Genomic DNA, 12222 nt, shown 5'->3' with positions numbered 1-12222 from the left:
AGAGAGGAGCAGGGCATCCAGGAGGAAGGTGGAGAGGACAGAGGGGGCCGTTTGGGGCCCCATTTCAGCCATGCCCCTCTCGATGCTGATGGCCCCACAGCTGACATATTCCAGTGGCACATCCAGGGTTCTCAACAATTCCTTGATGTTGCCAGTAGCAACACTCAAAAAGGCATATTTAGAATGGAACTGAGTCAGTGACATTATCACAAGGATAGCTGGAATCTGTTCTAATTTGGTTTACGCAACTGTTATTAGTAACAAATTACTTACCACACACATCAAAACTGCCAGAAATCTTCAAGGGCACCGTGACACTTGTTCAGAACCATCAAAGTAAGCGCCATCATAAATTCCGGGTCTTACTCCCCCTGTCTCCCGGCAGGCATCATTTGCCCCTTTTTGGTGTTGGTTGAGAATTTTGCCCATCAGCCCCAACAGTAACTGCCCCTCACCACTGACTCGGAAGAAACACTGTCCACTCACTCTGCCCTCATTCATTCAAGGTCTGGTGTCCTCCTGAGTCCCAGGCACCCCAGGCACCCTCCTGAGTTTGCCCCTAGCACAGAAGTACACGATACAGGGGCTAGCACACACGGATGGGGGCCACAGACCTGGGCTCCATCTACCATCTACTTATCTGCCACCCTGGACAATGACTTTGCTGAGTGAGTGAGCTCTGGTGTCAACGGGACCTATGTCATGTGAATTAGGTACGGGAGTGTGGGTCAACGGGCCTGGCACTGGTTCCATGTGCAAGAGCGCTGCCTCTGCCTTCCTGTCTCTCCTTCCACGTAAATGCCCCTTCCCAGAGCTGCCCAGAGAGCAGCCCACTCCACCCAGAAACCAGCCTGAGACAAGGGGCTTCATCTCACCTTTCTTTCCCTTCACGAGATCAGGATCAACCAGCACGACACCATCTAAGGCAAAAGAGGGAGAGAGCAGTGAGGGTGGAGAAGATCAAAGAAACCAGACACCTACTTTAAAAACTATGTATGTTTTTAATTGCACATGTAATCCATGTTCATTATAAGAAAGAAAGAAAAGTTAAGGGCAAAAAGTCATCCAAATTCCTACTACCTAGAAATACCTATTGTGAAGCTCTCGGTGCATACTTTTATTTTATTTTTCCAGGCCAGGTGTGGTGGCTCATGCCTGTAATCCCAGCACTTTGGGAGGCCGAGGCAGGGGGACTGCTCGAGCCTAGGAGTTTGAGAGCAGCCTGAGCAACACAGTGAGATCCTTGTCTCTACAAAAAGCTTTTTAAAAAATTAGCAGCAGCCTGGGTAACAAAATGAGAGCCTGTCTTTACATAAAATTTAAAAAGTTAGCTGGGTGTGGTGGTGCATGCCTGTAGTCCCGACTACTCAGGAGGCTGAGGCAGGAGGATCCCTCGAGTCTGGGATGTCAAGTCTGCAGTGAGCCATCATCATGCCACTGGACTCCAGCCTGGGTAATAGAACCAGATATTTTCTCAAAACATACAAAAAAGAAAAAAGAAAAAAAGTTAGCAGGGCATGGGCCAGGCATGGTGGTGCCTGCCTGTGGTCCCAGCTACGTGAGAGGCGGAGGTAGGGGGATTTCTTGAACCTGGGAGGTTGAGGCTGCAGTGAGCTGTGACCATGCTACTGCACTCCAGCCTGGGTGACAGTGAGACACTGCCCCGCACCCCTGCCCAAAAAAAAATTTTTCCAGACATATATAACTTAATTATATGAATGCTTTTACTAAGAAAAAAAAAGATCCTATTGTACTTACTGTTCAGCTAACTGCTTTCCTCACTCAATTATACATTGCAAACATCTATTCATACATACATACATCTATACACACACGTATATATATACACACACATATAGAGAAAACATGTGCTAAGCATTTTAATAGCTACATATTACTCCACTGAATGGATGTACCATAAATTATTTAATCACTTCCTATTGTTAGGGCATCTAGGTTTTTTCCAGTTTTTCCCATTGTGATTAATATTGTGATGAACATCCTTATACATACATCTTTATATCTCTCCATGACTTTTTAAAAATAAATTATAGAATTGGATTTGGCTTTTGATAACATGCTGTCAAATAACCTTCCAGAAAGTGTTTTGCCAAGGCACATTTTCATATCCAGTGTCTGAAACTGCCAGTTTTTCTACACTCTTTAAAAAACGTTTTGTGTTGAAATGATTATAGATTCACAGGAAGTTGCAAAGATAGTACAGAGACGTCCCTCGTATCCTTCATCCAGTTTCTCCCAATGGTTCCATCTGCCATAATTACAGTACAATATCAAAACTAGGAAGCTGACGTGGGACGTTCTGAGAAACATTTTGGTTCTTTCCGGTTTGGAGCTACCACAAATAAAACTGCTGCGAACAATCATGTATAGGTTTTTGTGAGGACACAAGTTTTCATTTCTCTGAGATAAGTGCCCGGGATGCAACTGTTGGATCATATGGTAAGTACATGTTTCATGTTTTAAGAAACTGCTGCTGGGCACAGTGGCTCGCACCTGTAATCTCAGCACTTTGGGAGGCTGAGGCAGGCAGATCACTTGAGCTCAGGAGTTCGAGACCAGCCTGGGTAACATGGCAAAACTCTATCTCGACAAAAAATACAAAAATTAGCGGGGCATGGTGGCACATGCCTGTAGTCTCAGCTACTTGGGAGGCTGAGGACAGAGGATCGCTTGAGCCCGGGAGGTGGAGGTTGCAGTGAGCCAAGATCGCGCCACTACATTGAAAGTAATGGCAAAAAACTGCAATTACTTTTGCACTAACCTAAAATATTTTAGCCATTTTGGGAGGCATATAATACACTCTCACTGTAGCTTTAATCTGTATTTCCCCGATGGCTAATGATACCAAAGATGTTTTCACGTGCTTGCTTGTCTTCGTGTATCTTCTTTGATGAAATGTCTCTTCCTGTCTTTCCCCCGTTTTCTCATAGGATCTTGCTTTTTGTACTGCTGAGTTCTGAGCGTTCTTCATACATTCCAGACATGAGTCCTTTGTCTCTTCACACTCTTTAAAATTCTTTCCAGCCGGACACAGGTGGTTCAAGCCTGTAATCCCAGCACTTTGGGAGGCCGAGGCGGGTGGATTAACTGAGGTCAGGAATTTGAGACCAGCCTGACCAACATGGTGAAACCCCATCTCTACTAAAAATACAAAATTAGCTGGGCGTGGTGATGCACGCCTGTAATCCCAGCTACTTGGGAGGCTGAGGCAGGAGAATCACTTGAACCTGGGAGGCAGAGGTTGCAGTGAGCTGAGATTGTGCCACTGCACTCCAGCCTGGCCAACAAGAACGAAACTCCATCTCAAAAAAATAAAAATAAAAGTAAATAAAATTGTTCCCACTCAGCCAGTGGAAACTCACTGATGTTTTAATTTGCACTTCTTTAATTAGATTATTAGCAAGGCTGATTTTTGAAAATACAAAGTGAGCAGTTATCTGTGACTTAAAGGAAAACCAGCATTACAATTTTCTCCAAGCAACTTACCCACAGGCTGGACTTGGCTGACATGGTCTATGTAGTCTCTCTTCCCCAGGTAGATGGTCACCTGCAAGACAAACGGGTGTGGGTCTAAGGGCCAAAGAATGCTAAGCTAAGGCATCCATGATAAAAACCAGCAGCAGCCTGGGCGCGGTGGCTCACGCCTGTAATCTCAGCACTTTGGGAGGCCAAGAGGGGCGGATCACAAGGTCAGGAGTTTGAACCTGGCCAATACGGTGAAACCCTGTCTCTACTAAAAAAAAAAATACAAAAATTAGCTGGGCATGGTGGCATGCGCCTGTAGTCCCAGCTACTCAGGAGGCTGAGGTAGGAGAATCGCTTGAACCTGGGAGGCAGAGGTTGTAGTGAGCCAAGAGCGTGCCACTGCACTCCAGCCTGGGCAACAGAGTGAGACTCAGTCTCAAAAAAGAAAAAAAAAAGAAAAATATGCAAATGAGATGTTTGCCATTCATTTGCATATTACATCTTTTATTTCCAGTTGTGGAATGAAAGGTATCCCCTCTTTGTTACAAGAACTTCTGGACAGGCCGGGTGTGGTGGCTTACCCCTGTAATCCCAGCACTTTGGGAGGCTGAGGCGGGTGGATCACCTGAGGTCAGGAGTTTGAGACCAGCCTGGCCAACATGACGAAACCCCATCTCTACTAAAAACACAAAAATTAGCCGGGCATGATGGTGTGTGCCTGTCATCCCAGCTACCTGAGAGACTGAGGCAGGAGAATTTCTTGAGCCTGGGAAGTGGAAGTTGCAGTGAGCAGAGATAGTGCCACTGCACTCCAGCCTGGGTGACAGAGCAAGACTCTGTCTTAAAAAAAAAAAAAAAAAAGAACTTCTGGACAGAGCAAAGAGGTGGGAGTTCTGGAGAAGCCCCTGAAATCCCACCAGGTGAACTTCTGCACAGGTAGACCTGAAGCCGTAGCCCGAGGGAGCTGGGTGGAGAGGGGATGGCCATCATCTGGTCCCACAGGCCCTGCCCCTGCCCTGCCCCTGGCAGCAAAGGTCTCCACCCACTCATGGGAGAGCAGGGTTGGGTTCCCCAGCCCTCAGCACTTCAACCCATAGGACTGTGCCTTGGTGGTGGTAACCCGGAGTCTCTGCACGTCTTTCAGCGTCTACTGCACAGTCCCGGGCACACAGGGATTCAGTGTTGGCCAAGTGCAGCCATGAATGAGAGCATACTCTTTCACTGAGTGGCCCCCTGGCTGGTCCCCTTCTTCAAATGAATATTTTGTATTCCAGGAACAGCCTGAATCATTTTTGTTGGCATTAAGTCCTCTCCTCTACGCTCCCCTTCCACCCATATCAGATGTCCCGAAGTGTGGCCCTGTGTCCTCTAAGTTACTTGCATGATTGATGCTGAAGTGACTTCAAGCAAATACCGCTAGAACCCTGGTTTACAGAGAAGATTCCGCAGGAAACCTTATACTCCCAGCGCTAAGCATATTTGGGAGGCCTCACTAGCCTGGGTGGTGTGGAAGCCTGGCATCTGAGAGGAGCGGGCTGACCAGGACTCACACTGCTACCTGCTGGTTCCTGCAGTGAGTCCCAGCTTCCTAAACACTGTGGGTGTATTGGCCTTGCCCTCAAGATCCCCCTGGGGGGCTGACCAGGGTGTGTTACCCTAGTAGATTCCCTGGTCCTCTGGCTTCTGGGCAAAGTGGGCCAGATGTTTGTCCCCACCTTGCCTGCATGGTGGCCGGGTCTGGGGCTGGCACAGCCCCCTAGTGCGGATCACAGTTCCTGGCAGGTAGCCCTGAGGGCCTCGGGATTCTGAGACTTGTGTGATCCCTTAGCCCCAGGGAGGTGCCAGCGCTCAGCTGCTCGTCACTGCCATGTGGCGCACTGAGCTCTTTCTTGTAATTTTTTTTTTTTTTTTGAGACAAGGTCTCATTCTGTCACCCAGGCCGGAGTGCAGTGGTACTATCTCACCTCACTGTAACCTCTGCTTCCCGGGATCAAGTGATCCTCTGACTTCAGCCTCCCAGGTAGCTGGGACTGCAGTTGCACGCCACCATGCCCAGCTAATTTTTTATATATTTTTTTGTAGAGACGGGGTCTCGCCATGTTGCCCAGGCTGGTCTCAAACTCCTGGGCTCAAGCAATCCACCCACCTCGGCCTTCCAAAGTGCTGGGATTACAGGCATGAGCCACCACTGTACCTGGCTATTTCTTGTGATTTCTTTCACACCTGCCTACACCTTAGCAAACAGCCCCTTTTAAAAACTCTCCTCTGGCCAGGTACAGTGAGTGGCTCATGCCTGTAATCACAGCACTGAGAGACCGAGGTGGGAAGGATCGCCTGAAGTCAGGAGTTCAAGCCTGGGTAACAAAGTGATACCCCCTCCTCTGCCCCCTGCCATCTCTCCAAAAAAAAAAAAAAAAAGATTAGCCTGGCAAGGTGGTGCCTGCTTGTAGTCTCAACTACTTGGGAGGCTGAGGAAGGAGGATCACTTGAGCCTAGGAGGTTGAGGCTGCAGTGAGCTATGATCATACCATTGTACTCCAACCCTGCTCTCCCACAAAGGGGGTAAAGAGATCTTCACTGGTCCCCAGAGTGAGACCCTGTCTCTAAAAAAAAAAAATTCTCCTCAAATCAACCTATTTGGAGGCTGCCTTGCAGGAATGGTAACTATTACATCGCTATTCAGCTGCTCAGTGTCTAGTGGCTGCTCACTCCTTCTCTGTGGCATAAACTCCAGGGCCTTGTGCATGGCCACCCTGAGAGTGTCCCCTCTAACAGCTCCGCTCTTCCCTGGGCTCTGGCCACAGCGGCTCTGCCACAGCTCCCCCAAACACCACAGATTTGTGCCTCTGTTCCTATTGTTTCCACTCTAAGGAAGGCCCTTCTGCTGCCCTTTCACCTGGGGGCAATCTTATCCACGCTTCAGGGGACACCTCAGGGTCCCCATCTCTCCCTTTGCCCAGCACCCCCTGGCCTTTGGTGCCCTGGGAGCACGTGGCCTGTGATTCCACCTCAGCATGCAGCACACCACGTTCTGGGTGTTCTTGCAGGAGCCTGTCTCCTCTGCTAGACTTCGCCTGTCAATTAGGCAAGTGCTGCTTTCATTCATCCCGTACACGGCTATGGAGGCCCCAGCAGCTGCTGGCTACTGAAAATAAAAACTGAAGAAGATATCCCCTTGGTCCCCAAGGTCCCTGCTTTTTGGTTGGGAGCCCAACAAGTGAACTGACAATTGTGCCCCTGGAATAAATGCCAGGGCAAAGGCTGGTGGGGAGGAAGCCCGAGGGGAGGGCAGTGAGGAGGGAAGGAGAGGGGGAAGGCTCTTGCTTTCAGAGGAGGCTCTATCCAGTGGACAAATGGCATAGCCAGGGGACAGGGGACGGTGAGGGCATGCTGTCTGAGCAAAATGTATACAAAGCCCGGGGCCCTGAGAATGCTTCTGGAACTGCCAATGGCTTCACCTGCAGGTGAATGGCCACCGAATGGGGATGCAGGCTGCTGCTGAAATGGTCTCATAGGACGTGGCCCTAAAGAACCTCAGAAGACGTTGAAGCGTTTTAAGCAGGATGAAAGACTTGAATTAAACAGTATTTAGAGAAGCTAAATAGAGAAATAGCTTTTGGAAGAATTAAATAGCATTTAGAGTGCTTATCATGTATCAAGGGCCAAGCTAAGCACTTTGACCACATGGTTTCACTTAATCCTCACAGCAACTCAATGAGATAGGAATGGAGCCCATTTTATAGAAGGGAGCACTGAGATTTAGCTCGTATCAGCAGTAAAGTGGAGAATGGATCGGCAAGGGGAGGGCCGGTTAGGCAGCCTGACTGTGGTGCAGATGAGGGCACTGGAGAGTGGCTGGGAGAGAAGAGGGTAGGTGAAGAGAGGACATGTTTCTTCTCTTTCAAAAGGTTCGGTTGCAAGGGAAGAAGAATTAGAAAGGATATAGGGTCGAGGGTAGTTGGTGGTTGTTTTGAGGTGCATAAGGTCGGTACTTATTTATTTATTTGTTTTGTTTTGTTTTTTGAGACAGAGTTTCGCCTTGTTGCCCAGGCTGAAGTGCAATGGCGCGATCTCGGCTCACTGCAACCTCTACTTCCTGTGTTCAAGCGATTCTCCAGCCTCAGCCTCCTGAGTAGCTGGGATTACAGGCATGCGCCACCATGCCCAGCTAATTTTTGTACTTTTAGTAGAGACGGGGTTTCTCCATGTTGTCCAGGCTGGTCTCGAACTCTTGATCTCAGGTCATCCACCCACTTCAGCCTCCCAAAATGCTGGGCAGAGGCAGGATGGGGGCAGGTAGAGAAGTGGGTGATGTGAGACTGTAGCCAGCCTTCGGGGGGCCATCCAACAGCCACACACCCCTTCTTGTGGATAAAAGCTGCAAACTGTGTTCAGGGACCACCATCTTCCACCAGACGGTGTGCTCAGAGGAGGCCAGCTCCAGGGAACGATTCTTGATTGGCCTGATTCACTGTGATCATCTAATTCTTCTGCCTTGGGATTGGCTTACGGTGGGCATGTGACCCAGTTTTGGCCAATGAGATATGGGAGAAGAGGCTTGGGAAAGATTTCCTGACCCTTACAAGAGACCCCAGGAAACCACAGCCTCTTCCTTCTGGATGTTGTCAAGTGTGGGTGAGACGCCGGGAGCGGGGGCATTTAGCCACCTGCTGGAGGATGAAGGTCAAAGAAGAGGGCAGTGTCCAGAGAATCACAGAGTAATGGACTCAAAGCCCTGGCACCTCATGCCTGGGGCCACACAGACGTCGCTGGCAAAATGATCCGAATACATGAGACAGGAATTGAATTATCTTTTCCCCACTATGATGACTTATCTACAAAAACCCTCTACATTTCTGGGTGGAAAGGATGTCTATCTAGGAGCGAGGGGAAAACAATGTGGGACACCAACACGAGTGGTTTCCTCTTCAGTCAGAAGTTGAGATAAAATGGACTGGAAAGATACAACTTGGGAAAGAGCTTGGAGAACGAAAGAATCAGAGTACTTGATTAAAATGACCGAGTTCCTTAGCTAGGAAAGGAGAAGGCGGGAAGCACACAGGCAAAGCCGGATCTCCTGGGTGGCACAGTAAGGATGGGGAGGTTCTTTAGCCCCCATACGGGTTTCAGAAGTCAGCCACAATGGGCCAGGCGCGGTGGCTCACACCTGTAATCTCAGCACTTTGGGAGGCCAAGATCAGGGGATCACCTGAGGTCAGGAGTTCAAGACCAGCCTGGCCAACATGGTGAAACCCCATCTCTACTAAAAATACAAGAATTAGCCAGGCGTGGTGGCAGGTGCCTGTAGTCCCAGTTACTAGGGAGGCTGAGGCAAAAGAATTGCTTGAACCCAGGAGGCGGAGGTTGCAGTGAGCCGAGATCACGCCACTGCACTCCAGCCTGGGTGACAGAATGAGACTCCGTCTCAAAAAAACAAAAAAAAACAAAAAAAAACCCAGAATGATGGCGAGCTACCCTGTCCAGTAGGGTAGCCACTGCTTAAGGTGGTTCCCGGACACCTGAAATATGGCCATTCCAAATTGACATGTTCTGTAAATGTAAAATACACACCAGATTTCAATAATTCTTATATTATTTATGAGCTGAACTGACAGTTTTTTGGATATACTGGGTTAAAATAAAATATAGCATCAAAATGAATTTCGCCTGTTTCTTATTACTTTTTAAATGTGGCTACTAGAAAATTTAAAATTACGTATGTGGCTTGCACTGGATGGTGCTGAGCTAGAGTTTTGGCTCTTAAGAAGATGTTGGCCGGGCGCGGTGGCTCAAGCCTGTAATCCCAGCACTTTGGGAGGCCGAGATGGGCGGATCACTAGGTCAGGAGATCGAGACCATCCTGGTTAACACGGTGAAACCCCGTCTCTACTAAAAATACAAAAAACTAGCCGGGCGAGGTGGCGGGCGCCTGTAGTCCCAGCTGCTCGGGAGGCTGAGGCAGGAGAATGGCGTGAACCTGGGAGGCGGAGCTTGCAGTGAGCTGAGATCCGGCCACCGCACTCCAGCCTGGGCAACAGAGCCAGACTCCGTCTCAAAAAAAAAAAAAAGATGATGTTGAGTGGAGCTAACCACAGACGCTGGACGGTGGACCCTCTCCCATGCCAGGAAGTTCATGGACACACCTGGAGCATCTAACGTGCTCCTGGAGAGTGGTGGAAGGGGGCAGACTGAGGCCCTGCAGGCCCAGCTGAGGCTTGAGAGTCCCGTGGTGGGGTAGGTGCACAGAGAAGAAGGAATCACATTGATCACTGTCTGGGTTTTACCCAGGCAGGTGACACACAAGAGATAGACAAAAGGCCAAGGGAATCACAGGTAACACTGACAAAACACTGTTTAAATAACAGTGTTTAAATAGTAGGTCGAGGGTTCAAGGCCGGCTAGGAAAAGAAGCAGAGGTGGGGGAGTCAGTGTGGGGATTGAGGGATTGGGAGAAAACTGAGGGTCATAGGACTAAAGTCTTGATGAGATTGAAGAGAACCTATATTTCTGCAGTTCATTCACTCATTTATATCTCAGTGATCATCCATCTTAGACAGAGACGAAAATAGACACAAAGCTTCCCCGGCCCTCACAGGGTTTGTTTGTTTTTTATTTGAGACAGAGTCTCCCTCTGTTACCCAGGCTAGAGTGCAGTGGCATGATCTGGGCTCGCTGCAACCTCTGCCTCCTGGGTTCAAGTGATTCTTGTGCCTCAGCCTCCCAAGCCTGGGATTACAGGTGCCTGCTACCATACCCAGCTGATTTTTTTTATTTTTAGTAGAGATGGGTTTTGCCATGTTGGCCAGGCTTGTCTCGAACTCCTGGCCTCAAGTTATCCCACTTCAGCCTCCCAAAGTGCTGGGATTACAGGCATGAGCCACATGCCCTGGTCCTCAAAGAGTTTTGATGTTGCTCATGACTACACTGTACTTGAAAAAGCTCCATTTTAAAAAAACAATAATTTCTATCAAACCACTCACTGCTGCACCACTCACCGATTTGTCCCGGGAGATCTTCTTGAAGATAACATGGTTCGGTTCGGACTTGCTGGTCTTCCCGCTGGCTGCCATGTTATCTGTCCCTGGCAACTTCTACCACCTTGGGGTGTTGGTCAGGTGTTAGAGGACTGGAGAAAGGTAAGACAATCCTAAATATCAAGTCAAGAACATCCTGGGTATGAAATCTACTCACGAGATGCTGTGCACCCTCAGCATTCCCTTCTACCAGCTTCAACATCCGAGTTTCACTGATGAGTCTTTGCTTAGTTTGTATTTTACTGCAGCATGATTTGGGGTGTTTTCGATATTTTATTTTTCTTGGTAAGCTTCAGACATTTGTCAGTACACCTCACCAGGGAGTCTAGCTAGATTCCAGTGAAGTTTTACTTTCTGGCTAACCTTTGGTGTTATCACACTTAGCCAGGTGGAATTTAAAGTTCTATCGTGACTGTGTCTAATGGCAAATAAATCAAAAAAGTTCCTGAAAACCACAACATAACTACTTCACAAAGACTGTTTTCAAGAATATATTAATGGCCGGGTACTGTGGCTCACACCTGTAATCTCAACACTTTGGGAGGCTGAAGTGAGAGGATCATTTGAAGCCAGGAGCTGGAGACTGGCCTGGGGGACATAGCAAGATCCTATCAATTTTTTTTTTAAAGACTATATTAAAATCCCAAAAGTTCTATTCAGCAATTCCTACTAAGAGATAGCCACCCTGTATTACAATTAAGAGGCCGTCTTAGTGGTCTGGAATTAAACATACTCTGAGGTTTTTTTTTAAGATATAGGATCTCGTTCTGTCGCCCAGGCTGGAGGGCAGCATCACAATCACAGCTCACCGTAACCTCGAACTCCTGGGCTCGTGATCCTCCTGCCTCAGCCTGCTGACTCGCTAGGACTACAGGTGTGTGACACCATGTCTAGCTCATTTATTTTTATTTATTTATTTTTTTTTTGTAGAGACTGGGTCTGACTGTATTGCTCAAGTTGGTCTGAATTCCTGGCTTCAAGTGATCCTCCAGCCTCAGCCTCCTGAGTCGCTGGGACTACAGGCATGAGCCATGGCACCCGGCTCACTCCGAGTCTCCTTAAATAGCAAAGTCTTACGGAAACCACACAGAAAAGGTGAAGGCGGGACCTACTGTCTGCATGAAAAAGCCCATCCTGGCTCTTCCCCACACCTGCCCCAGGTTTCTGAGAAGGTTTTGGCCTGTGGTGGTCACATACCTTGTGATTTGTCACCAACCAGGTGGGAAGGGCCGGGTGGCAAGGAGAGGGTCTCTATGCTCTGAGACGATGAACAGCCAGCCCCTGTTCTGAGCAAGCTGGTGCCGTCTCACCAGCTGAGCCTGCAGAGGCACCGCTGAGGCCCCTGGCCTGTGTATGTGGGGAATTTGTAGGGGATCTAGCGAGGATGCCCAGCGTCCAGGTCTCAATGTCTAAAAGCCAAATCCCACTTAAGGAGCAGAGTTGGATTAGTGCTGAGACAGTGAACTGGTAGTTTCAGCAGTTCTAAGCATTAAGCAACACCCCCATCCTGGTCTCCATACGGAGGGTCTCAGATGTATGAGTCACCCAGCTCACTTGGGGAAGGTTGGTGGGAGGGCCAACAGCTAAATGAAAGCTACTTTTTCTTCTAAACCTCTTTGGATTCTGGAAATAGACTGATTATCCCTTCATTCCCGGGCATTGCCAGGACAGGAAGAGATTTGATTAAACTCAGCAGGCAGCT

At 48.6% G+C, this 12222-nt stretch overlaps 1 protein-coding gene across 1 annotated transcript in view; it reads right to left on the bottom strand.

Annotated features, from left to right (window-relative positions):
- SAG (S-antigen visual arrestin) overlaps positions 1-11327 on the bottom strand; it is a 39961-nt gene extending 28634 nt beyond the window's left edge. The window contains exons 1-3 of the mRNA XM_021924151.1: positions 10482-11327; positions 3508-3568; positions 876-920 (exon numbers count right to left, since the gene is read on the bottom strand). Coding sequence (XP_021779843.1) covers positions 876-920; positions 3508-3568; positions 10482-10556 — 181 coding nt within the window. The 5' untranslated portion in view covers positions 10557-11327. The remainder of the gene's footprint in view (positions 1-875; positions 921-3507; positions 3569-10481) is intronic.
- Between the last annotated feature and the right edge of the window lie 895 nt (positions 11328-12222).

Source organism: Papio anubis, chromosome 10 (genome assembly GCF_008728515.1).
Source record: "Papio anubis isolate 15944 chromosome 10, Panubis1.0, whole genome shotgun sequence".
Lineage (NCBI taxonomy): Eukaryota > Metazoa > Chordata > Mammalia > Primates > Cercopithecidae > Papio > Papio anubis.
This window is presented reverse-complemented; position numbering and strand designations above follow the sequence as displayed.